The following is a 25,827-nucleotide window of genomic DNA, read 5'->3' on the forward strand; positions in this document are numbered from 1 at the left end:
AGGTAATTTGGCCAGGGATTTTTACGCGGGTGGATTCGGACGGCAATAAAATCACCGACTTACCCCTGTAAATGTTTAAAATACTATAGCCATGAGAAACAATTAACGTCCGAATAGGACTTAACTGACAGTATGCTTTCACTGGCCTTTGAAAGCGCTCCACGGACGGCGCCGTCTTTTAGAACAACTATTCGCTGTTTTGCTGCCATAGTTTGAGCAAACTCCCCACCACAATCATTCCCTTTAAATAGACTATTAAGTCTTTAATGGTTTGCTAGCTGATGTACCTTTGGATAATATAATTAAAAATCTAACAAAAATCAGTGTAATGACAATTTTATTCTTTGCATGTAAACACTTGAATTCGCCTCATTGAACACTGTCTGGTGTATTAAAACTTCAATTATATTTGGATAGAGCTGCAACAGTGATATGATAAAGTTAAGAGTAATCCAGACCAACCTTCCAAACGTTTGATTTACAGAAGGTATACTTAAAGGTGCTCTAAGCGATGTCACGCATTTTTTAGGGCAATTTTTTTTTTGTCACATACAGCAAACATCTCACCATCCACTAGCTGCCTGGCACGTCCTGATTTTGCCAAGTGGGAGTTGACCTGAGACCAATACCTGTATGATGACCCTGGGACAACAACTGCCTCAGCCAATCAACGTTTATGATGTCATCACCGTGTGCCCCCGTCGAGTCCGCCAAATTTAAAAAAAAAAAAAAAAAAAAAAAAACACACACACACACCTCTTCCAATAACAAGCGCACAATTTACATGGTAAGACCAACGGCTTTTTACATTCTATTAATTCTATTAATTAACATGTGCCTTCTACCATGGCTGATGATGTTAAAATTCATATTTGTTTTTAGATTATGATTTGTCCACCATCGAAGTATAATTATTAGCTTGGATTGGCGAGTTAAGTTAATTGGCAGTTGCCAGCCAAAATTGATCAGCATCGCTTGACTCAAAAAAGAAGATGAAAATACTGTTTATATGTATATATTTATTATAGTGTGCATAGCTACACCTTATGCGAGCTCATTTTCTGCTGGTGCGACAGTTTGTTAGCGCTTGCACTGGTGCCCCAGAATAGTACGTTAACTTATCATTTGCGCGTCGCACTGACCATTCAGTGCGCGATTCGCTGCGAGATCCAGGGAGAAACGTTTGAATTAGCTTATTTATTCTGTTACATTATGTTACATATATGCTGACCTCAAGTCATCACTGATTTATCCTGTTACATGATGTTGTCCTCAGACCATCATATTAATATGTTGACCTCAAGTCGTCACTGATTTATTCTGTTACATGATGTTGTCCTCAGACCATCATATTAATATGTTGACCTCAAGTCGTCACTGATTTATTCTGTTACATGATGTTGTCCTCAGACCATCATATTAATATGTTGACCTCAAGTCATCACTGATTTATTCTGTTACATGACGTTGTCCTCAGACCATCATATTAATATGTTGACCTCAAGTCATCACTGATTTATTCTGTTACATGATGTTGTCCTCAGACCATCATATGAATATGTTGACCTCAAGTCGTCACTGATTTATTCTGTTACATGATGTTGTCCTCAGACCATCATATTAATATGTTGACCTCAAGTCATCACTGATTTATTCTGTTACATGATGTTGTCCTCAGACCATCATATTAATATGTTGACCTCAAGTCATCACTGATTTATTCTGTTACATGATGTTGTCCTCAGACCATCATATGAATATGTTGACCTCAAGTCGTCACTGATTTATTCTGTGTGCTGATGTTGTCCTCAGACCATCATATGAATATGTTGACCTCAAGTCATCACTGATTTATTCTGTTACATGATGTTGTCCTCAGACCATCATATGAATATGTTGACCTCAAGTCATCACTGATTTATTCTGTTACATGACGTTGTCCTCAGACCATCATATGAATATGTTGACCTCAAGTCATCACTGATTTATTCTGTTACATGACGTTGTCCTCAGACCATCATATTAATATGTTGACCTCAAGTCATCACTGATTTATTCTGTTACATGATGTTGTCCTCAGACCATCATATGAATATGTTGACCTCAAGTCGTCACTGATTTATTCTGTTACATGATGTTGTCCTCAGACCATCATATTAATATGTTGACCTCAAGTCATCACTGATTTATTCTGTTACATGATGTTGTCCTCAGACCATCATATTAATATGTTGACCTCAAGTCATCACTGATTTATTCTGTTACATGATGTTGTCCTCAGACCATCATATGAATATGTTGACCTCAAGTCGTCACTGATTTATTCTGTGTGCTGATGTTGTCCTCAGACCATCATATGAATATGTTGACCTCAAGTCATCACTGATTTATTCTGTTACATGATGTTGTCCTCAGACCATCATATGAATATGTTGACCTCAAGTCATCACTGATTTATTCTGTTACATGATGTTGTCCTCAGACCATCATATTAATGTTGACCTCAAGTCCTCACTGATTTATTATGTTACATGATGTTGTCCTCAGACCATCATATTAATGTTGACCTCAAGTCATCACTGATTTATTCTGTTACATGATGTTGTCCTCAGACCATCATATGAATATGTTGACCTCAAGTCGTCACTGATTTATCCTGTTACATGATGTTGTCCTCAGACCATCATATGAATATGTTGACCTCAAGTCATCACTGATTTATCCTGTTACATGATGTTATCCTCAGACCATCATATGAATATGTTGACCTCAAGCATCACTGATTTATTCTGTGCTGATGTTGTCCTCAGACCATCATATTAATATGTTGACCTCAAGTCGTCACTGATTTATTCTGTAACATGATGTTGTCCTCAGACCATCATATTAATATGTTGACCTCAAGTCCTCACTGATTTATTATGTTACATGATGTTGTCCTCAGACCATCATATTAATATGTTGACCTCAAGTCCTCACTGATTTATGTTACATGATGTTGTCCTCAGACCATCATATTAATATGTTGACCTCAAGTCGTCACTGATTTATTATGTTACATGATGTTGTTCTCAGACAATATAGTAAAATGTGTTCCAAAAATTGCTTTCCTGATGGTATAAAAAAGTAGCTTACAGTATGCATTGAATTGCTTTCATGAGATTATCGTGGGTTTTTAGGTCTTTACATTGATGTTTTTAGCCTTATTTTTGTCTTTTCTTTTTTAGGGTTTGTATATCAAATATGGAGGAATTTATAAAGACATCTGTATACAAAGAGGAGAGATTTAAAGGAAACAAAAAAGAGACAGATATAACAGTCCATGTTTTAGAAAAAGATTTGGATGCTTGTGAATTTATTCAAGAAAGGCTCTCTACCATAAACGCATCCAAAGATGGCAAATTCAGGAGTGTGAATTCTGCAAGTCTGCAAAATCAGAAAAATGGATATTTCTTGTTCACATGCAAACGTTCTGGAACATACACACCCCAAAGTCGAAGGGCCAAAGGATGTAAGGCCTATGTTTCCTTTAAAAAGAGGACAGACTGGCTCAACAAACTTGTTATAGTTGAAAGGACTTACAGCATTCATTCAGGACATGACCCAACAAGTTCTTCTGAGGGACACTCAGAAAAAATTAATCAAGAGTTAGTCAAGAATATTCAAGATTTAATATCTCTAGGTGTTAAGCCAGATACAATTCTTTTAAAATCACATGAATGGTCAAAGGAACAAGGGCATACTGATCTCAACAACCGAGCATATTTTGTTACCCCAAAAGACATTGAAAATATTCGGACATGTATGATGCGAAAAAATCAGCAACACAAAGATGATGCCAATAGTACAGCACAACTTCTTGAGGGCGCTTTTAGAGACTCTGTTATTTTTTATCAGCCTTACAGTCCACAAACAGATCTTGTCATAGTTTTACAAACACCATCAATGAGAGACAGTCTTCAAGAATATGGAAGAGATATTGTTTTTATGGATGCAACACATGGCGTCAACCAGTATGGCTTTCCTTTATTTACATTAGTTGTCAGGGACAGTCATGGTCATGGCATACCCATTGCCTATATCATCTTGGGAAATGAAAAGCAGGCCATGCTTCAGCTGGCACTGGAAAAGCTGAAACCAACATTTTCTGTACCTCCAAGGTAATGCAAACATATATAAACAAATTCAATTGCAATTATTACATAATGTTTTGGTACACAGTTCCTTAAAATTAAACTTTTTATGCATGACTTTATTTCAGGTTCATTATTCAATTTATGAATTCAACTTAATCAATTATTTTTTTTCCCTATGAACCAGAACCAGCTTGCATTTATTTCTTAACAGCATTATATGACTAGCCTACAGTAGGTGTTATCTCTGTTAACTAATGAACCTTATTGTAAAGTGTTACCTTATTTTCATTAGGTGCTTTATGGTTGATAAAGACCAGGCTGAAATCAATGCTGTCCGTAAGGTGTTCAACGAGTCAGATGTTCTCCTTTGTTGGTACCATGTAACCCAAGTAAGTACTAAGTTAAGATTGAATGGAGACTGCTTTGATTTTTGCTCATTTTGCAATATAAATCTATTATTGTTGTGCTAAAATTTCAATCAAAAACAACAGTTTAAATGTTTGGTTACTGGATGACACATAAGGTTTAGTGAAAATATATGAATGGCCTAAAAATGAAGTTAATTTTGTTGTACATCTTACAGTCGTTTGTAACTTAGAATAGAAGAATAGAATAGAATGAGACATTTATATAGCGCTTTCATATGTACTACTGTACACCCAAAGCGCTTTACAATCATATCAAGGAGAGATCCTCAACCACCACCAGTGTGCAGCATCCACTTGGATGATGTGACGGCAGCCACAGTACAACAGCGCCAGTGCGCTCACCACACACCAGCTATAGGTGGAGAGAGGAGAGAGTGATAGAGCCAATTCAATGTAAGGGGATTATTAGGAGCCCATGATTGGTAAGGGCCAATGGGTGGAATGGTGCAAGACTTCTTGTCATCCGCTTCCAGTTATTTGTTGGCCAATTTGCCATCAATTGATTACAATAATACTAGCCAAATGCATTGATTAGATTAATTGAAGGTCTCACCAGTTTAAATAAATAATTTTATATTTCCCCACCATTTATTACACACAGGCAGTAACACGTTGGCTGTCAAGATCTGAATCTGGTGTGAGTGGACCTGAAAAGGCAGATTCGAGAGCGCACATTATGCAGTTAATGTCGGAGCTGAAATCCTGTTCCACGGTGTGTTGCTTTTCATTTGTTTTATAGAGCAATTATAGCTTGTAGTGTGACTCTTTTTTTTTTAATGGTAGCAAGCTATGTATATGTGGTCATGTACCTTGCAGTATCTACAAAATGTTATTATTTTAACAGAATAAGAGGGAAAAGGAATGAATGGAAAAGCACAGCGCCAAACAGTAGTCAACAAACAGATAAATAAACAACTTGCAGTGCGTTGATCCAAGAAAACAAAAAAAAAGGATAAAAGATTTGCCACACTTTATTTGTGACCTCTGGACCATGAAATCCTGTAAGCTTTTTGGCCAGTTTTCGTGCAAGGTGCGCAAAACGTTTTCGGATTCAACCCTTCATCAGTGCATTGTGTATCCAAGCCTATACCTGCAGTCATTTATAAGCTTATTATGTAATCAATGTAATATACTGGAATCTGACTCTAACAATAAAAATACACACGTCACATGATTGGACATTCAAGTATAAAGGTTACATGATTCTCATTATGTATCTCACTGTATAAATTAACAGATAAACATAGATAAAACATCACAATCACTCAACATTTATAGAAAACAATTAAATAGTTAATTCCTCATTCATGCCCAGAGGATATAGATATTTCCATTTGCACTACCTCTGTAAAAGTTTCCGTTCCATATTACCAGCCCTGCGTGACCCTGTGTTATGTGCACTATAACTACGAAATTTAATTCCGAGATTGAATGGGATATCGTATATAACAAAATAAGATTCTTTATGAATAATAAAAAAATATATTTTTATTTTAGTTCTGTCCTGAATAAGATATTTCACATAACAGATCTTTACATAGTCCTCAACTCAAAATAATAGCTACATTTATAATCATTTATAATAATAACCCTGTTCAAAAGTTTACATAAGTACCCTTGCATTTTTTATGTTATAATATACAAACATTAATTATTACCTTTCATATAGGCCTAAATGGATTTAGTATAATCAATCACAAACATGACATTCCCAGCACACTAAGTGCACACACTAGGGTTGAGGTCTATGTCGAGGATTACCTTTATGACCTATAAATTCAGTTCTTATACTAATAACACAAAACAACATGATTTTGCTTGTCCATTTTTACAGGAACATGAATTCAAGAAAAAAGCTGAGATGTTTCACTGCCAGTTTAAGAACTTAAAAGAAGTCTGCAAGTACTTTAGGAACCACTGGGAGCCAATTGGTCCTCTGTGGTCTAACTTCGGAAGATGTTATAAGCATGGAGACTCTGAAACAAACAATCTAATAGAACGGTATACATTTTTATGCATGTTCACTTAATGATAATCATCATAACTGAAAGTTAGCATGGTGTTTTGAGTATCTTTTAGTTTGTTAAAGAGTACATTGTAATTGTTCCAACCTGTTGCTGCTCCTCATTCAACAAACTGATCTCTCTGCTTTTATTTCCTTGTAGCTTCTTCCACCGTTTAAAATACCAATTCCTCTGTGGCATCCGGAATCGTAGATTGGATAATTTGATTGATGTGCTATTGAACAAGACTGACAAGTACTTCAACATAATACAGGATTTGCAGTCTGCTGGGAGAGTCTTTAACCCTCTGGAATGTAAAATGGAAGAAATAAAGAAGTCTGCTCAGAGGATGCTAGACAACGGTTGGGCCACAGCAGTTACTGCAGCTTCAACAGAAACATACATATACGATGTTCCATCTGAAAATAATCCACATGTAGTTTACTGTGTATGCCCTGCAGAGCAGTTCTGCAGTTGTCTTGCTGGTACAAGGGGACGTACATGTAAGCATCTCATTTTATTAAGTCTTCTCACTTGTGGTGATGGTGAAACCTTTCCAGATATGGACACACAACTGCAAGCCCATGCCAAGAACTTGATTCAAAATAATAAGTATAGCATTTCTACAGAGCCTAAAAAAACACTAGAGGTTGAAAGCTTATTTGGAAGAGCAGTATCAAAACCATGTATAGTGGCGAATGTATGTGACTGCTGTACTTTCTCATATCATACAAAATGTGCTTGTCTACTACTTGCAAAGGGACTTTTAAATGAGATGAGTGAGACAACATCAAAAAATGCAATTAACATTTCAGTGGAGCCTATACAGGATAAAATTGCAGATGAAGATAGGCGTAGTATAACTATCAGGAAACTGGAAAGCATACTGAAGACTCTACAGACATGGGAGAAAATTCCTGAGGACATTGCCCATAAAGTCAATGAACTAGAAGTGCAAACAAAGGAAGAAAATATAAACTTTAAAAGATTTGTGCGACTTTGTGATGAGGACAAGTCACGGAAAATACGGCCACTATTTGCAAACAGAAAAAGAAAGACTGACAGAAACACTGCCTCAGAGACGATGACAGATGTCACATCAAGTTTTCCTATTAAATCAAGAAGAAAATGCAGAGCAATCAGTGGTCCAAAAAGATAATACAAATAAGGTTTGAAAAGTACTTTTTATTCAAATGCAGTTTTGCCATTTTAACAAACGTTGTACTTGTTCTCCACTATATGAGTCCTTTATACGAGTCCACCAGTAAAAGTTACTATAAAACAATTGACTATGAAAATAAAAGCCTTGTCAAATATCAGATAAAGAAATTGAACTTTCCTTTTTTGTTTAGAAATAGTCTGATAGCAGCCACGTGTGCAGGAACATGGGTACTGTTCATTTCAAAGAGTCCTCTAAAAAGGAAAAGAAAACCTCAGCCGCTGTAGGCCCAAAGCGGTGGGTGGCCAAATCCAGCTCAGATTCAGGACCAAGGTTTTCCACATTACTTTTCATTTGTTCAATGGTCCTCCTGCAAATCAATTAAAATGTTCATGTTACTACCTGGGATTGTTACTTTGTTGCATCATAGCCAAAGATCCACATTGTTAAAAGCCCTATATAAATGAAGGAAGGTGACCTAGACTTGATCATATGGAATTGCAATACGCATGACATCATTCTCTTGTTGATTAATTGGCCTCTTGATACAGGGACTAAACAGCAGGCTGAAAAAGTTTGTACAATGGTAATATTAGAAATAAAATGCACATTAGGCCAATTAAGTTTAACAAAGGGCAAAAACATTGCATTTTCTGTCAACAGAACAAACAGTTCTAGAACGTCAATGCACCCTACATTTGTACTTTAAGATGAAAAAAAAAAAAAAAAAATCTGTCCTGATCCACGCTGCTAACCTATTTTCCTAATATGACCTCAGAGGCAATCCTAGACACTACACTGTGATATAGAGTCAGTGTAGCATAAAATTGCATACAGTCAGAGACCAGCAAGTAGTGATTCGGGGTGTATAAATAAAAAGAAGGTGTATACATTAAGATATTCTAAGACAAGACACCACATACAGAGAGGGGACTTATACAGACACACTTACAGTGTTGCTGGGATGTCCTCTTCAGGTATACCAGCAAGTAGTTTCTCTTTCGGCACATGTTTGGCCAGTGCCATCCCAAACCCGTTTGCTAGGTCTTCCGCCTCTCCCTCGGTTAAAGTGCTGAATATTGTCAGCTTTGACTTTGCCTTTCTAGGCTGCTGCAGCACATTGGGTGGAACATCTTTTTTGCCAACCTATGAACAAGTACAGTGTCACAGATGCAAAGCATGAGAGCAGGGCTTTCTAAATATCAGTCATGTACTGTACCATGCCTATCAATAGCCATGAGGGGGAGAGTGGTAAACTCCATATTACTTTCCATCTTCTTTTATACTTAAATGTATGCATATAATAAAAATACAAACCCTTATCAACATTCGGAACATGTTTGTGGACATGTTTTCTCCTTTGACCCTCCTCCTCAACTCATCTTCATCTACCTGGTAGCTCTTTCCTTGCGCTGTTAGCCTTCCTAAAACTTTGTACACTTTCCTTTCTGTTTCCTCTACTCCCTCATCTTCCCTATGTCTTTCTTCACTGTGTTGCTCATGCATCTCTTCCTCCTCGTCCTCCTCCTCCATTTCTTCCTCACTGCAAATGGCCATAGGTTTTCCTATGGCCTCCAACATGGACATAACGGTCTTTTCTGTTCAAAAATATGTCAGAACTCATGTCAACATCACAGGTTTACAATGTGGGACAATCAACAAAAATGTAATTACTAGCTAAACCTTTCTATCAATTAAAGTGGAATGTCACTCCTTTATAAGAATTGACATGTTTGTTCTTTCTTTGTCCCAGGGCAGAGAAAGTAAACTATACTTGTTTCTAACATATACTTTGGCTTTGCTTTGATCTGCTTTCTCTTGGCTTTAGAGTGCACTGACCAGTATCATTTATGAATGGAATACTTGGGGGGAAAAATTGTCTGTCCCAGGTGAAGTGACTGTAGTAGTGTAAATGAGATACAGCCAAAGTTCAGTTAAGTCAGAAAGCATGCAAACATTTGAATTTGTTACCCTGTTGTAGTACAAAGCCTTCTGCAGATCTAGAGGGTTGGGCTAACAGGTCTGGGTCAGCTGCGTAAAAAAAACAAGATATAAAAGTGTGAGATTATCTAAAAGATATATTTGTATGGCTTGTGCAAGAAATCCAACCAGTCAATAACAAAACAGTTACCCGAGTGTAGTGCAGTGCCTAGTGCAGGCAAAGAGATTTGGGGCAATGAGTTGCTGTCATCTGTAAAAAAAAAAAAAAAAAAAAAAAAAAGTCACAATACACAATTCAAAATCTACAAAAAACTGTGAGTGAATGTGTGTGTGTGTGTGTGTGTATATATATAGAGTGATTGATTGAGTGAAAGTGTGAGTATGTGTGTGTGTGTGTGAGAATGATTGAAAAGTGTGTGTGTGAGTCTAATCATTTATTTATATAGCGCTTTTTACAATACAGATTGTTTCAAAGCAGCTTTACAGAGACAACAGGAAAATAATGCAAAAATTTCCAGAAGAAATTAGCATCACAATCCACCTTAAATAAATTTAGTAATGTTTCATTTTTGTTATAAAAAAGTTATTTAGTTAATTTATATAGTCGCTCTGGAGTAAACGACGAGTGAGGGAGTGAAAGTGTGTGTGTGTGTGTGTGTGTGTGTGTGTGTGAGTGAGAGAGTAAGTGAGTGTTTGAGTGAGTGAGTGTTTGAGTGAGTGAGTGTTTGAGTGAGTGAGAGTTTGAGCGAGTGAGTGTTTGAGTGAGTGAGTGTTTGAGCGAGTGAGTGTTTGAGTGAGTGAGTGTTTGAGCGAGTGAATTAGCGAGTGTTTGAGTGAGTGAGTGAGTGAGTGTTTGAGTGAGTGTTTCAGTGAGTGAGTGAATGAGTGAGTGTTTGAGTGAGTGAGTGAATGAATGAGAGTGTTTTTGTTTGAGTAAGTGAGTGTTTGAGCGAGTGAGTGAATGAGCGAGTGAGTGACTGAGTGTTTGAGTGAGTGAGTGTTTGAGCGAGTGAATGAGCAAGTGTTTGAGCGAGTGAGTGAATGAGCGAGTGAGTGAGTGAGTGTTTGAGTGAGTGAGTGTTTGAGCGAGTGAATGAGCAAGTGTTTGAGTGAGTGAGTGAATGAGCGAGTGAGTGAATGAGCGAGTGAGTGAGTGTTTGAGTGAGTGAGTGAGTGTTTGAGCGAGTGAATGAGCAAGTGTTTGAGTGAGTGAGTGTTTGAGCGAGTGAATAAGCAAGTGTTTGAGTGAGTGAGCGAGTGAGTGTTTGAGTGAGTGAGTGTTTGAGTGAGTGAGTGTTTGAGTGAGTGTTTGAGTGAGTGTTTGAGTGAGTGTTTGAGCGAGTGAATGAGCAAGTGTTTGAGTGAGTGAGTGTTTGAGCGAGTGAGTGTTTGAGCGAGTGAATGAGCAAGTGTTTGAGTGAGTGAGTGTTTGAGTGAGTGAATGAGCAAGTGTTTGAGTGAGTGAGTGTTTGAGCGAGTGAATGAGCAAGTGTTTGAGTGAGTGAGTGTTTGAGCGAGTGAATGAGCAAGTGTTTGAGTGAGTGTTTGAGTGAGTGTTTGAGTGAGTGTTTGAGTGAGTGAATGAGCAAGTGTTTGAGTGAGTGAGTGTTTGAGTGAGTGAGTGAATGAATGAGTGAGTGTGTTTGTTTGAGTAAGTGAATGAGTGAGTGAGCGAGCGAGTGTTTGAGTGAGTGAGCGAGTGAGTGAATGAGTGAGTGTTTGAGTGAGTGAGTGTTTGAGCGAGTGAATGAGCAAGTGTTTGAGTGAGTGAGTGAATGAGCGAGTGAGTGAGTGAGTGAGTGAATGAGCGAGTGAGTGAGTGTTTGAGTGAGTGAGTGTTTGAGCGAGTGAATGAGCAAGTGTTTGAGTGAGTGAGTGTTTGAGTGAGTGAGTGAGTGTTTGAGCGAGTGAATAAGCAAGTGTTTGAGTAAGTGTTTGAGTGAGTGTTTGAGTGAGTGTTTGAGTGAGTGTTTGAGTGAGTGAGTGTTTGATTGAGTGTTTGAGCGAGTGAATGAGCAAGTGTTTGAGTGAGTGAGTGTTTGAGCGAGTGAGTGTTTGAGCGAGTGAATGAGCAAGTGTTTGAGTGAGTGAGCGAGTGAGTGAGTGAGTGTTTGAGCGAGTGAATGAGCAAGTGTTTGAGTGAGTGAGCGAGTGAGTGAGCGAGTGTTTGAGCGAGTGAGTGTTTGAGCGAGTGTTTGAGCAAGTGAGTGAGTGAGTGAGTGTTTGAGTGAGTGAGCGAGTGAGTGAGTGAGTGTTTGAGCGAGTGAATGAGCAAGTGTTTGAGTGAGTGAGCGAGTGAGTGAGCGAGTGTTTGAGCGAGTGAGTGTTTGAGCGAGTGTTTGAGCAAGTGAGTGAGTGAGTGAGTGTTTGAGCGAGTGAATGAGCAAGTGTTTGAGTGAGTGAGTGTTTGAGCGAGTGAGTGTTTGAGCGAGTGAATGAGCAAGTGTTTGAGTGAGTGAGCGAGTGAGTGAGCGAGTGAGTGAGCGAGTGTTTGAGCGAGTGAGTGTTTGAGCGAGTGTTTGAGCAAGTGAGTGAATGAGTGAGTGAGTGAGTGTTTGAGCGAGTGAATGAGCAAGTGTTTGAGTGAGTTTTTGTTTTTGCTGTTTTTTATTCAGGATACTCCGTCTGGCACGTGCAATGATGACGCAGTGAATAGTGACGATTCTCTCTGACCAATCAGCAATCTGCTGTGTTTTCACGTCACATTTTAGTATCGCCTCAGCTCGCTTAGAACCTCGCCGGAGGTGGTATGAAAAGAAAAGTACCTGGAAGCAGGTACAGGTACAACTTTTACACAGTGGAAAACCAAACAAAGCAGAGTCGAGTCGAGCTGGCACTGTGTAGTGGAAAAGCGCCAATAGACATTTGTACAGAGTCAGGCAGTAGAGTCCAATTTGTTTTTATATGACTTCTGCGATTTTCTCCTTTACCTTGACATATGTAGCACATGAGTGTGCCTGCACACTCTAGATGCATCACTGCCCCACAGGTACATGCCTTCTGTTAAAAATAAAAAAATTAAAAAATCACATATACAATAGGGGTGTGAACCATATATACATGACAGGTCGGTAAAGTATTATATGCATGTCAGGTACAGAGATTATGTATACTATATATGAAAAGTTTCCATTCCTAATATGAGTTCTCATAGACATGCATGTGAGTGTATGGTCTGTATATGCATTTTATGTGTGTATTGACATTTTATAATGACAAATTATAATGATTATGCTTGAATAAGACATGCAGAATATCACTTTCATGTGAAAACCGCACTTACTGTCTTTTTCCCTGAAACATTTTTGGCACAAATTCCACATTTTTTTGTTCGATCTGTAAATACAGGATATATATATATATTATATTTATAAATATATTCTTGTCTCTTTTTTGTTGTTGCTTATAATATTAGAATTTTTGAAGGTCTGCTTTCATGGACTGATGAAAATAAAAAAATGGTAAAGATTTTTTTCTATGAACAATTAATGCTGTTCTACATCCACATTTCTGACTAACATGATTTGACTTTTCAAGCCTGTACAAAAAGCTAACAAAGGAGACGCTGATTATCTCCAGCATCATTCAACAACATTGTTGATGATTAAGAAATATGGCAAGGGCCCAAAATATTTAAATTTAAATTTATATTTATACCTATTGATAACATTTCAATCAATAAGCCACATACCTAAAGACTGAAACAAAAGTGAGGCCAGGCGCATTCTCTCTTTTTGTATTGCAGGGCACTGGAAAGAGGTAATGTAGCCACCAGACTTCATAAATTCAGTGGCAAACTTGAAGGAAGGCAAAAGTTTTTTGACAAGAGAGAAAAAATACAGAAACATAATTACATTTGTCACTAAATAAATAATCAGACAAGTATTGGCGCTTTAATATATCAATGTACAAGGGTAGATTATATATGATAATAGGTTTAAATTAAAATGGTTGACACATGCCTGCAGTGATTTACGCTGGGTAACAGAAATTAACTTACTGCAAGTGTGTGGATACCACATGACACGGAATCGGATTGCAAATTGTGTTTTGTGGTTTTAATGTCCCACTCTCCTTTCACCCCCCTTGAAGCTGCAAATGTACTGTAATCAACAAAATCATAATCACGGCTAACATCCAACTCCAGTTAACAGTTAATTTTAAAATAAATATTTTGTCATCTACTCATATCCATGTCAGTCAAAACTGTTGCGTCCTCGTAGCAAATCTAATCTACAGAGAGGGGTACTTATGCTAGTCATGTGAGCATGCCTGTGCAAGAGTGGGTCTGTATAATGTAAATAGTGGGAGTTGTGAGGAAGTTGTGAGGAAGTTGGTTGGAAATTGATCAGCTCTAAAATGACTTAGAGGTAACAGTGTTAATGAAGGGCAGGTACTGCCATTTTACACAATTTAGCCCTTATAGTAGATTTTAGCCCATTAGATGACGGATATCATTATAGTAAACAAAACAATAAATACCTACCACCAGTGTTGAGCAACTGCTTGGCACTGCCACTCTGTCTCTCCAAGGGAGTTGAAGTAGGTGATGCACCTTCTGTCAAAATTGCAATGCTAAAACAGAAATATTTGAAGTTATAATAATACCATTAGACACTTATTGCAATATTCACTCTGCCTTCTGGCCCTGACATGTTCCAAGTTCCATGGTCCAACACAGGAAATTGCACCAGAATAAATGATACTGACTCTTTGAAGTTTGGAGTACTTACTAGGCGTTCCAGGAACATGAAACAAACTAATGTGAGATGCAGCTCATCACAGTGACAATCTTTTTAATTCATAATTTGAGCATGTAATAAAAATAATTTTTTGGTATTTTTCCTTGAAAGTTGTAATATGTTAATCTTAACATACTTAAGATGCTAGCATAACATTTTAGTCAGATTTGTTAACTTTCATGGGTTTTGTGGTGTTTAAGACACATTGTTACATAAAATAGAAACATTTGGAAGAGGTGATTTGACAGATAACTAAGATTTTTGTATAAAGACAGAAATAAAATAGAATCCACATGTGAAAATGATTTATCCTTAAAAAGGTTTGACTCACAAAAAAGCTCCAGTGATTGCCACCCTCGAGATAAGCGCCAAACATCTCTGTTGCCCCTTTCAAAATGTTATTCTGTAATTCAGAGAAATAGAATAGAAATCAAAGGAATAAAATATAATCTGAATGCTGTTTAATTAAGTTCCCTGAAACCTAGCAGCAGCTATTCATTAACATAATACCTAACAAAAAAAATGCAGGTCAGTGACAAAATATTTAATCTTCCGGTAACACTTTATTTTACAGTGTCCTTGTTACATATGTTACATGTACTTACCATAGTAATAACAGTAAATTATGCATAATTACATGCAACTAACCCTCAAACAAAACCTAATCCTACCCTAACCTTATAGTAAGTACATGTAGTTACTTAATATTACTCAGTACTTAAATATATAATTACACTGTAACAATGACACCTTAAAATAAAGTGTAACCAATCTTCCTTACCTTGAGAAAATAGTGGCTCTTTGCCCTTTTTGATCCTTCCAGAATTTTTGTGAGTGCCTGAGAATTTACATGCACAACACCTGGCCGATCCTGATTTAAGGTAGAGGGATACAATATTTTCCTTTTTAATAGAGTTGAAGAAATAAACATGTATCAAATCAATTATATATACTGTATAATAGAATTCAAATTATTGCTGGTAAAATTACACTTACCCTGCTAAGGACATTACATATGGAATCCATGACCTGAAAATTTCAAGGAAAAATGTGAGGTAAACAAATTGAACTGCTCTATATTTTAAGTAAAATAGAAATATATAAGTCATTTATCATCAGTCCTGTTCTAGACTGGACCTTTAAGGTACAAAATGCCCAGATGTTGGAGGCATGTTTTGGTGCTAGACAAGAGCCAACACACAAAGCATGTTATTTATTTTTATGCATTCTGGGCTTAATTTCCCAGTTTGTTTGTATTTCATTGTTTTTCAGCATCTGACTAGCAAAGAAATGTCTTCGTGAACACCTTGCAGAACTTCAAAATAAATTTCTAAGGCTAAATGCAAGTCAGAGGCCATTGTTGTTTGTTTTGGTGGTAGTGTAAGAATTTACATAGCTTACTATAAGGACATTAAGTTACCTCGTCAGAAACCTCGTTGTCCTCCATTAAAGTTTTGAAACTTTCGACTTGTATATTATATGGCCCCACACTTCCTATTGTGAACTTTGGCCTTTTACTTTGGAGACACCTTAATGCCTTAACATCTACAAAGATGAAGAATAATTAATAGATTACACATTTTGCAAGTACATTGGGTTTTAAAATGGTCAATAAATAAATAAACAAATGTTTTATTTTTAAATCAATAAAATTTAAAATGCCCATCTGATAACATTGCAAATGTATGTTTATAAAAAGATGCTGTGAGAAGTTGCTTCTCTTGTAGCTTACAAAGAATCAGCCTCTCCCCCAACCGCCAGTAAGGTGAAGGTATACATTGTGTTAGATTTTAAAACATGTTAAAAATGAAACATGGTTAAATTACATTAAATAAAGTAAAAAATCATACCTTCCATTGTGTGCTCTTATTGCCACTTGGTGTCCTTTAGCCTAAATACAGAAGCAATGATAAATAGCCTACTTATTATAAATATGATTATTTTACAGATAGGTCTACTGTGAGGTTATACCATCAGGAAAGCCATTTTTGGTACACATTTTACTATATTTACTGAGGACAACATCATGTAACAGAATAAATCAGTGATGACTTGAGGTCAACATATTCATATGATGGTCTGAGGACAACATCAGCACAGAATAAATCAGTGATGACTTGAGGTCAACATATTAATATGATGGTCTGAGGACAACATCATGTAACATAATAAATCAGTGATGACTTGAGGTCAACATATTCATATGATGGTCTGAGGACAACATCAGCACAGAATAAATCAGTGATGACTTGAGGTCAACATATTCATATGATGGTCTGAGGACAACATCAGCACACAGAATAAATCAGTGACGACTTGAGGTCAACATATTAATATGATGCCATGGTCTGAGGACAACATCATGTAACAGAATAAATCAGTGATGACTTGAGGTCAACATATTCATATGATGGTCTGAGGACAACATCATGTAACAGGATAAATCAGTGACGACTTGAGGTCAACATATTCATATGATGGTCTGAGGACAACATCATGTAACAGGATAAATCAGTGACGACTTGAGGTCAACATATTAATATGATGGTCTGAGGACAACATCAGCACAGAATAAATCAGTGATGACTTGAGGTCAACATATTAATATGATGGTCTGAGGACAACATCATGTAACAGGATAAATCAGTGATGACTTGAGGTCAACATATTCATATGATGGTCTGAGGACAACATCATGTAACAGAATAAATCAGTGACGACTTGAGGTCAACATATTCATATGATGGTCTGAGGACAACATCAGCACAGAATAAATCAGTGATGACTTGAGGTCAACATATTAATATGATGGTCTGAGGACAACATCATGTAACAGGATAAATCAGTGATGACTTGAGGTCAACATATTAATATGATGGTCTGAGGACAACATCATGTAACAGGATAAATCAGTGACGACTTGAGGTCAACATATTCATATGATGGTCTGAGGACAACATCATGTAACAGAATAAATCAGTGACGACTTGAGGTCAACATATTCATATGATGGTCTGAGGACAACATCAGCACAGAATAAATCAGTGACGACTTGAGGTCAACATATTAATATGATGGTCTGAGGACAACATCATGTAACAGAATAAATCAGTGACGACTTGAGGTCAACATATTAATATGATGGTCTGAGGACAACATCATGTAACAGAATAAATCAGTGACGACTTGAGGTCAACATATTAATATGATGGTCTGAGGACAACATCATGTAACAAATCAGTGATGACTTGAGGTCAACATATTAATATGATGGTCTGAGGACAACATCATGTAACAGAATAGATCAGTGATGACTTGAGGTCAACATATTAATATGATGGTCTGAGGACAACATCATGTAACAGAATAAATCAGTGATGACTTGAGGTCAACATATTAATATGATGGTCTGAGGACAACATCATGTAACAGGATAAATCAGTGATGACTTGAGGTCAACATATTCATATGATGGTCTGAGGACAACATCATGTAACAGAATAAATCAGTGACGACTTGAGGTCAACATATTAATATGATGGTCTGAGGACAACATCATGTAACAGAATAAATCAGTGACGACTTGAGGTCAACATATTAATATGATGGTCTGAGGACAACATCATGTAACAGGATAAATCAGTGACGACTTGAGGTCAACATATTCATATGATGGTCTGAGGACAACATCATGTAACAGAATAAATCAGTGACGACTTGAGGTCAACATATTCATATGATGGTCTGAGGACAACATCAGCACAGAATAAATCAGTGATGACTTGAGGTCAACATATTCATATGATGGTCTGAGGACAACATCAGCACACAGAATAAATCAGTGACGACTTGAGGTCAACATATTAATATGATGGTCTGAGGACAACATCATGTAACAGAATAAATCAGTGACGACTTGAGGTCAACATATTAATATGATGGTCTGAGGACAACATCATGTAACAGAATAAATCAGTGACGACTTGAGGTCAACATATTCATATGATGGTCTGAGGACAACATCAGCACAGAATAAATCAGTGATGACTTGAGGTCAACATATTCATATGATGGTCTGAGGACAACATCATGTAACAGGATAAATCAGTGACGACTTGAGGTCAACATATTCATATGATGGTCTGAGGACAACATCATGTAACAGAATAAATCAGTGACGACTTGAGGTCAACATATTCATATGATGGTCTGAGGACAACATCAGCACAGAATAAATCAGTGATGACTTGAGGTCAACATATTAATATGATGGTCTGAGGACAACATCATGTAACAGGATAAATCAGTGATGACTTGAGGTCAACATATTCATATGATGGTCTGAGGACAACATCATGTAACAGAATAAATCAGTGACGACTTGAGGTCAACATATTAATATGATGGTCTGAGGACAACATCATGTAACAGAATAAATCAGTGACGACTTGAGGTCAACATATTAATATGATGGTCTGAGGACAACATCATGTAACAGGATAAATCAGTGACGACTTGAGGTCAACATATTCATATGATGGTCTGAGGACAACATCATGTAACAGAATAAATCAGTGACGACTTGAGGTCAACATATTCATATGATGGTCTGAGGACAACATCAGCACAGAATAAATCAGTGATGACTTGAGGTCAACATATTCATATGATGGTCTGAGGACAACATCAGCACACAGAATAAATCAGTGACGACTTGAGGTCAACATATTAATATGATGGTCTGAGGACAACATCATGTAACAGAATAAATCAGTGACGACTTGAGGTCAACATATTAATATGATGGTCTGAGGACAACATCATGTAACAGAATAAATCAGTGACGACTTGAGGTCAACATATTCATATGATGGTCTGAGGACAACATCAGCACAGAATAAATCAGTGATGACTTGAGGTCAACATATTCATATGATGGTCTGAGGACAACATCATGTAACAGGATAAATCAGTGACGACTTGAGGTCAACATATTCATATGATGGTCTGAGGACAACATCATGTAACAGAATAAATCAGTGACGACTTGAGGTCAACATATTCATATGATGGTCTGAGGACAACATCAGCACAGAATAAATCAGTGATGACTTGAGGTCAACATATTCATATGATGGTCTGAGGACAACATCATGTAACAGGATAAATCAGTGACGACTTGAGGTCAACATATTCATATGATGGTCTGAGGACAACATCATGTAACAGAATAAATCAGTGACGACTTGAGGTCAACATATTCATATGATGGTCTGAGGACAACATCATGTAACAGAATAAATCAGTGACGACTTGAGGTCAACATATTAATATGATGGTCTGAGGACAATGTCATGTAACAGAATAAATCAGTGATGACTTGAGGTCAACATATTAATATGATGGTCTGAGGACATCATGTTACAGGATAAATCAGTGACGACTTGAGGTCAACATATTAATATGATGGTCTGAGGACAACATCATGTAACAGAATAAATCAGTGACGACTTGAGGTCAACATATTAATATGATGGTCTGAGGACAACATCATGTAACAGAATAAATCAGTGATGACTTGAGGTCAACATATTAATATGATGGTCTGAGGACAACATCATGTAACAGGATAAATCAGTGATGACTTGAGGTCAACATATTAATATGATGGTCTGAGGACAACATCATGTAACAGAATAAATCAGTGATGACTTGAGGTCAACATATTAATATGATGGTCTGAGGACAACATCATGTAACAGAATAAATCAGTGACGACTTGAGGTCAACATATTAATATGATGGTCTGAGGACAACATCATGTAACAGGATAAATCAGTGATGACTTGAGGTCAACATATTAATATGATGGTCTGAGGACAACATCATGTAACAGGATAAATCAGTGATGACTTGAGGTCAGCATATATGTAACATAATGTAACAGAATAAATAAGCTAATTCAAACGTTTCTCCCTGGATCTCGCAGCGAATCGCGCACTGAATGGTCAGTGCGACGCGCAAATGATAAGTTAACGTACTATTCTGGGGCACCAGTGCAAGCGCTAACAAACTGTCGCACCAGCAGAAAATGAGCTCGCATAAGGTGTAGCTATGCACACTATAATAAATATATACATCTAAACAGTATTTTCATCTTCTTTTTTGAGTCAAGCGATGCTGATCAATTTTGGCTGGCAACTGCCAATTAACTTAACTCGCCAATCCAAGCTAATAATTATACTTCGATGGTGGACAAATCATAATCTAAAAACAAATATGAATTTTAACATCATCAGCCATGGTAGAAGGCACATGTTAATTAATAGAATTAATAGAATGTAAAAAGCCGTTGGTCTTACCTTGTAAATTGTGCGCTTGTTATTGGAAGAGGTGTGTGTGTGTGTGTGGGTGTGTGTGGGTGTGGGTGTGTTTTTTTTTTTTTGTTGTTTTTTTTTTTAAATTTGGCGGACTCGACGGGGGCACACGGTGATGACATCATAAACGTTGATTGGCTGAGGCAGTTGTTGTCCCAGGGTCATCATACAGGTATTGGTCTCAGGTCAACTCCCACTTGGCAAAATCAGGACGTGCAGCTGCCTGTCCCCTGAACACACTGTAAAAAAAACGCGGTCTCTGTAGACACCCCAGGCTCCACAGACGGCAAGAAAAACAAACTGGGCTAACCCGCACCACAAAACATAACAAACTGTTCCAGCCAATAACCGACAAGAAGGATTTGGGGTGGGGTTTGGGGGGTTAGTGCGCGGATGAGGAGGAGGGAGGGTCTAGCTAGCTTCTGTTTTGTTTGACAATACTTTAAACATCAACAAGAAGTGACGTCACCCAACATCACTTAGAGCACCTTTTACTAAGAACGTTTCGGGAAACACGTATTAACGATAAGGTACAGCTTAAGGTGTAACCTAAGAACGACATAGCATTAAGAAGGTTTCGGGAAACCCAGCCCATATATAATCACACTTTCTAGTACAGACTGATAAAAAAAAGGGAACATAATTTTTCTATCAACTCCATTTTCTTGGTATTCACTATTAGAAAATTTGCATCACACCAATCTACAAATGAATTAATCTCAGAATAAAAAATAGAATCTTGTTTTTTCAGCAGACTTAAAATTACTGTATCATCTGAGTACTTCAGAATGTAGTTCTGTGAGTGCCGACTTGAGCACTCATTAGTGTACAGCGTAAGAAGAGCTGAAGAACGCCAGTGCTACAGTATTTTACTTTTATTTTAAACTATTATTTACTTTGACTCTCTGAGTTCTATTTGCTAAAAATGAGTGATACCACTGTATAATTGTAGGATTTACATTTAACTGCTTTAATTTTTTAATTAAGACATGTGGTTGAACAGCATTGAAAGCTGAACTAAAATCAATAAAAAGGCACTCGTGCATAAGCATCGGAATACTCCAAGTGCATCAAACTATTGATAGCATCACCTGTTCCTTTTCCTTTCCTATAATAAGTAAATTGGAGTGGACCTAAGTGACTGTTAACATTTTCTCTTAACATTGACACCATACACTTCTCAATACACTTCATCACCACTGATGTCAGGACAATTGGTCTAAGCTCATTGTTCTCTGTAGGACGGGTCATTTTTGGCACAGCAATTATAATAGACTTTTTCCAAATGGCTGGAACTACTTTGGATATAGAATTCAGTTCCTTACTACATTCTTGATCAAAATTTTGATTCTCAAACCTTAGGAAGAAACAGCTCAGATCATCAGCTTTTTGTGTGTCGTCACTCGTAAGGAGAGTCTTTCTAGCCGGTTGCATATTAATTATGTTCTTCATCGAATTCCATATACTTTGAGTGTTAGATTGATTAAAAAAAAAAAAATCCTTGCAGCTCTTAATAACTGGTTCAGTTCTTTCTGCACAGATTTAAATTCCACACGATCGCAATTTCTCAAGGCAGCTTTTTTCCTATTAATACAATGCTTTATCTCTTTAGTAATATAAACTTTGCGTTGGAATATACAATGACTTGCTTTTTAGTGACCACATTGTCCGTACAGAATTTTACATAATCAGTTATTACTTCAGTGGTTTCATCTAGGTTTGCACTATTAAAAACATCCCAATCAGTGCATAAAAGACAGCCCAGCTTCAGGGATTCAGTGTTATTTTCAGACCACACAAGAACCTCTTTAGTAACTTTAGTTTTTAAAACTGTCCTGTACGTTGGAATTAAATGCACTGTATTGTGGTCTGAACTCGCTAATGGGGGCCTTGATTTTGCAGTATAAGCCCTTTTAACATTCCCATAGCATTTATCTAAGATTCTGTTGTTTTTATTGTATTACTGCATCAGTATTGTATTTCCGTTCTTTTAAGTTTATAATCTTAATAGAGATAAGGCAGTAAAGAGAGAATTTTACAATGCAGTTAAAATAATTATAATAATACATTTGCACGTTTACTTAAGATGAGCATTATTGACTTCCAGCGCTGTCTCTTGTTTTCACTTTCTCGATCGCTGTTATGATCATTCACTGCTAACGTCACTCATATTACGTATTCATAACCTGCTCAGTCTCTTCCAGTGATGCAGCTCCATTACACTTCCACAAACAATAAACATACACTGGTAATGATTTCCTTGTATTTTTACAGTAAGTTACTGGCAGCACGGTTGTAATATTCATATTAATACATTACTAAACATTCTAAACATTTTGGTAGTGCTTGTAAATATCTTCATTTGTGTTCTGAAGATGGACAAAAGTCTCACGGGCTTTCAGAACGACATGAGGATGAGTAAATGATGACAGAATTTTAACTTGGGTCATTTTAACTTTAAGAAATAAAATTGTGTGGAATAATAATTTATCCTGCATGTTTTTAAAAATTCTAAAGTATCTTCTCTCAGGAAGTTCACGTAGCACATTGGGACGTCTTGTGTGGATGTCATGTTGATCCTATTATTACATATTCAATACAGAGTTAAATACTGAACATATTGAAAAAGGCATCTAGACCAAACATTTATGAATGATATGAATTTACACACATAAATACCCAAATTCTGAGTTTTTGTAACCTTAATATTGTTCTGAAAAAAGGAGTGCTATATAATCTAATTTACTGTAAACATGGTGTCACATTTGATGAGAACACGTTCCCAAAAAATAATAAGACACATGGATACTGAGATTTATTTCTAAACTTGGGCATTAAACGTTGAACATTGCTCTTCAGATCACAAAATAATCATAATGGAAAATCATTACATTTTTTCATATGAAGCTTCTGCTTGTAGGGTTTCTGTTAAACCACTCAACAGCCTTGAACGACCAAGACTAAAATACCATTATATCATGAATCAGAAAAATCCTATAAAGTGCATCAGAAGTTTTTCCAGTCTTTGGTGGTCGAGTTCTGTGTAGAAGATGTTCTGGAAGATTCTGGTTCATAATGCATTAAAATTCAGCGTACACCCGAAACAGAGGAAAATATAGATTTATTCACATTAAAAGCAGTCAGACAACAACTATACTAAAAACAAGAGGGAAAATCAATTAATTCAATTAATTCTAATGCGTACCATAGTTTATTAGAAATAAAATAAATGACTTTTATAAAATTGGTTACATTTCTAATTGTTTCTTACTAAAACAAGTAATAACATCCAATTTGTTTAAAAATGAAAAGAAAAATTAAGTCCTAATAGCATGGACAAAAAAAAACTAATTTAATTTCAGCAGTTTATTAACACTTGTCAAAACTTGTAACTGGTTAAAACTGTGTAATCTAAACATTCACTTGCTTATATATACATACATTTATTTATTTATTTGAGGGAAAATGTGTGCTTAAATACCAGCATTCAATAAAGCTTGGTTTCCTTGACCGTTAAAAAAACGATTTTTTTTTTAATAATCGCGTCATATTACGTCACGAGGAGGAGTCATTTGGCGGGCTGGGCTGTTCAGTTCGCTCAGTGCAGACTCAGACTCGGTTGGTGTTCAGCGAGAGCGGTCGTGATTCAGTGTGTTTACTGTAGTTATTGTATTTCGATTTATCATCGTCATGGTAAATAATTATGTTTGTGGAGATTGCACAAACTCTAGCTTGTCAGGACATCGAGTCCACAGTTTAACGAGCAAGAAAAAGGACGGTGCTATGATATCTTACGCGTCTGGGTGTGTTTTGTGCGGATGAAGAGACGGACTTCACTTCTTTTTCTGCTTCAAACACGCGGTGGTGTGTGTGTGTATATATCTATTTAATGAGATAAAGCTCGACGTGAACATGAACTGTGCACTGTAAAAAATAATAATTGTGAAATAAAATAAAATATCAGGGCTGGTTTGGCAGCAAAAGCAGGACCAACTCAATATTAGGAATGTGGTAATAATATTCCTGATCGGTGTGTATTTTAACCGTGGCAATGTTGTGTTTTGAGTTACAGTCAAACCAAAAGGTTTTCAAACACCAGATATATTTTTTTTTACTAGTGGGTGCCGGACACTAGTTAATTTATATAAGTGAGGATAACAAAATAAAGTAAACTCTGACGTTATACCCAAAAATTCCAGAATACCCAGAAAATGAAGCATTGCTTGGTATTTTGTTGACCTAAATTGGTAATATCTAATTGTGTAGTTCAATTTAACAGATGACAGATATTCAACATAATTAATTAGAGAGACAGTCTAACAGAAGGATGGACAAAACCAGTGAAATATCAACTGATCTGGGGCCTCATTTATAAACGTGGCGTATATGCACAAAACAGGCCCTGAAAGAGGCGTACGCCACTTCCGACGCATAAGTTGTGATTTATAAAAACAAAGTTGACGGGAAAATTTGCGCACCTGCACGCAAACTCTGACCCATGCGTACGAACGTTTTGGAGATGGAGCAGTTTGGCGACACCGATGGTGAGCTGGAGATTAGTGTCTTTTTAGACAGAAAATGTAAAGAAAATTAAACATCTACAGAAAGATAATACAAATATAATTTCACTCACCAAGCCTGTCACTTGAAGCAAATATCCATCCCTTCTTAAATGTCCGCGCCAGTTTATGTCCTGAGGCAGTTTAAATGAATAAAATAATGATTTAAACTATGTTTTACTTCTGATATAAACATTTAGATTAAATATGCCATTCAAATTATGGAGTTAAACACTTAAACATGAAATCATTACTGGGAAGTTACAACATTTTTTATATTCAATCAATAGAAATATTTGTTGTGCATGGATGCAATGTTTTTTTTAACACTTTTACTGTGGCGTGATGTGTTTTAATGTTTTAACCACAGAGATAATTGCTTATCATGATAATACCAGATTGTTTGAGAAAATAGTTTCGTGCAAATAATGCCCAAGGTCTATCCGTTTCCATTAAAAATAGAAATCAATTAAAAATACAAT

General features: G+C 36.6%; 2 protein-coding genes across 2 annotated transcripts; one reads left to right on the forward strand and one right to left on the reverse strand.

Annotated features, from left to right (window-relative positions):
- Positions 1–4,096: 4,096 nt before the first annotated feature.
- Positions 4,097–7,074, forward strand: LOC311082117 (uncharacterized protein; the record flags this gene model as incomplete). The annotated part of the gene is made up of 5 exons (XM_084112860.1): positions 4,097–4,160; positions 4,429–4,525; positions 5,166–5,276; positions 6,399–6,565; positions 7,029–7,074. Exons 1-5 carry the CDS (start codon positions 4,108–4,110, stop codon positions 7,072–7,074), a joined length of 474 nt encoding a protein of 157 aa, XP_083968986.1. The 5' UTR covers positions 4,097–4,107.
- A 719-nt stretch (positions 7,075–7,793) lies between these two features.
- On the reverse strand, positions 7,794–16,411 carry LOC311081878 (uncharacterized protein). The gene is made up of 14 exons (XM_084112577.1): positions 16,260–16,411; positions 15,830–15,954; positions 15,406–15,438; positions 15,191–15,280; positions 14,741–14,812; positions 14,154–14,242; positions 13,668–13,770; positions 13,359–13,464; positions 12,951–13,003; positions 12,598–12,667; positions 9,858–9,917; positions 9,698–9,757; positions 8,679–8,872; positions 7,794–8,096 (listed from the first exon to the last, which is right to left on the reverse strand). The coding sequence occupies exons 1-13, from the start codon at positions 16,264–16,266 to the stop codon at positions 8,829–8,831; spliced, it is 912 nt and encodes a 303-aa protein (XP_083968703.1). The 5' UTR covers positions 16,267–16,411; the 3' UTR covers positions 7,794–8,096; positions 8,679–8,828.
- Between the last annotated feature and the right edge of the window lie 9,416 nt (positions 16,412–25,827).

The sequence above is a fragment of the Abramis brama genome, assembly GCF_963993115.1.
Source record: "Abramis brama genome assembly, chromosome: 4".
NCBI lineage: Eukaryota > Metazoa > Chordata > Actinopteri > Cypriniformes > Leuciscidae > Abramis > Abramis brama.

What these genes read in the sequence shown, in the direction of transcription:
- LOC311081878 (XM_084112577.1), bottom strand. An exon ending in TATGTAATGTCCTTAGCAGG is followed by an intron (nt 15,281 to 15,405) that starts GTAAGTGTAATT and finishes ACCTTAAATCAG; the next exon opens with GATCGGCCAGGTGTTGTGCA. An exon ending in AGAGCCACTATTTTCTCAAG is followed by an intron (nt 14,813 to 15,190) that starts GTAAGGAAGATT and finishes TCTGAATTACAG; the next exon opens with AATAACATTTTGAAAGGGGC.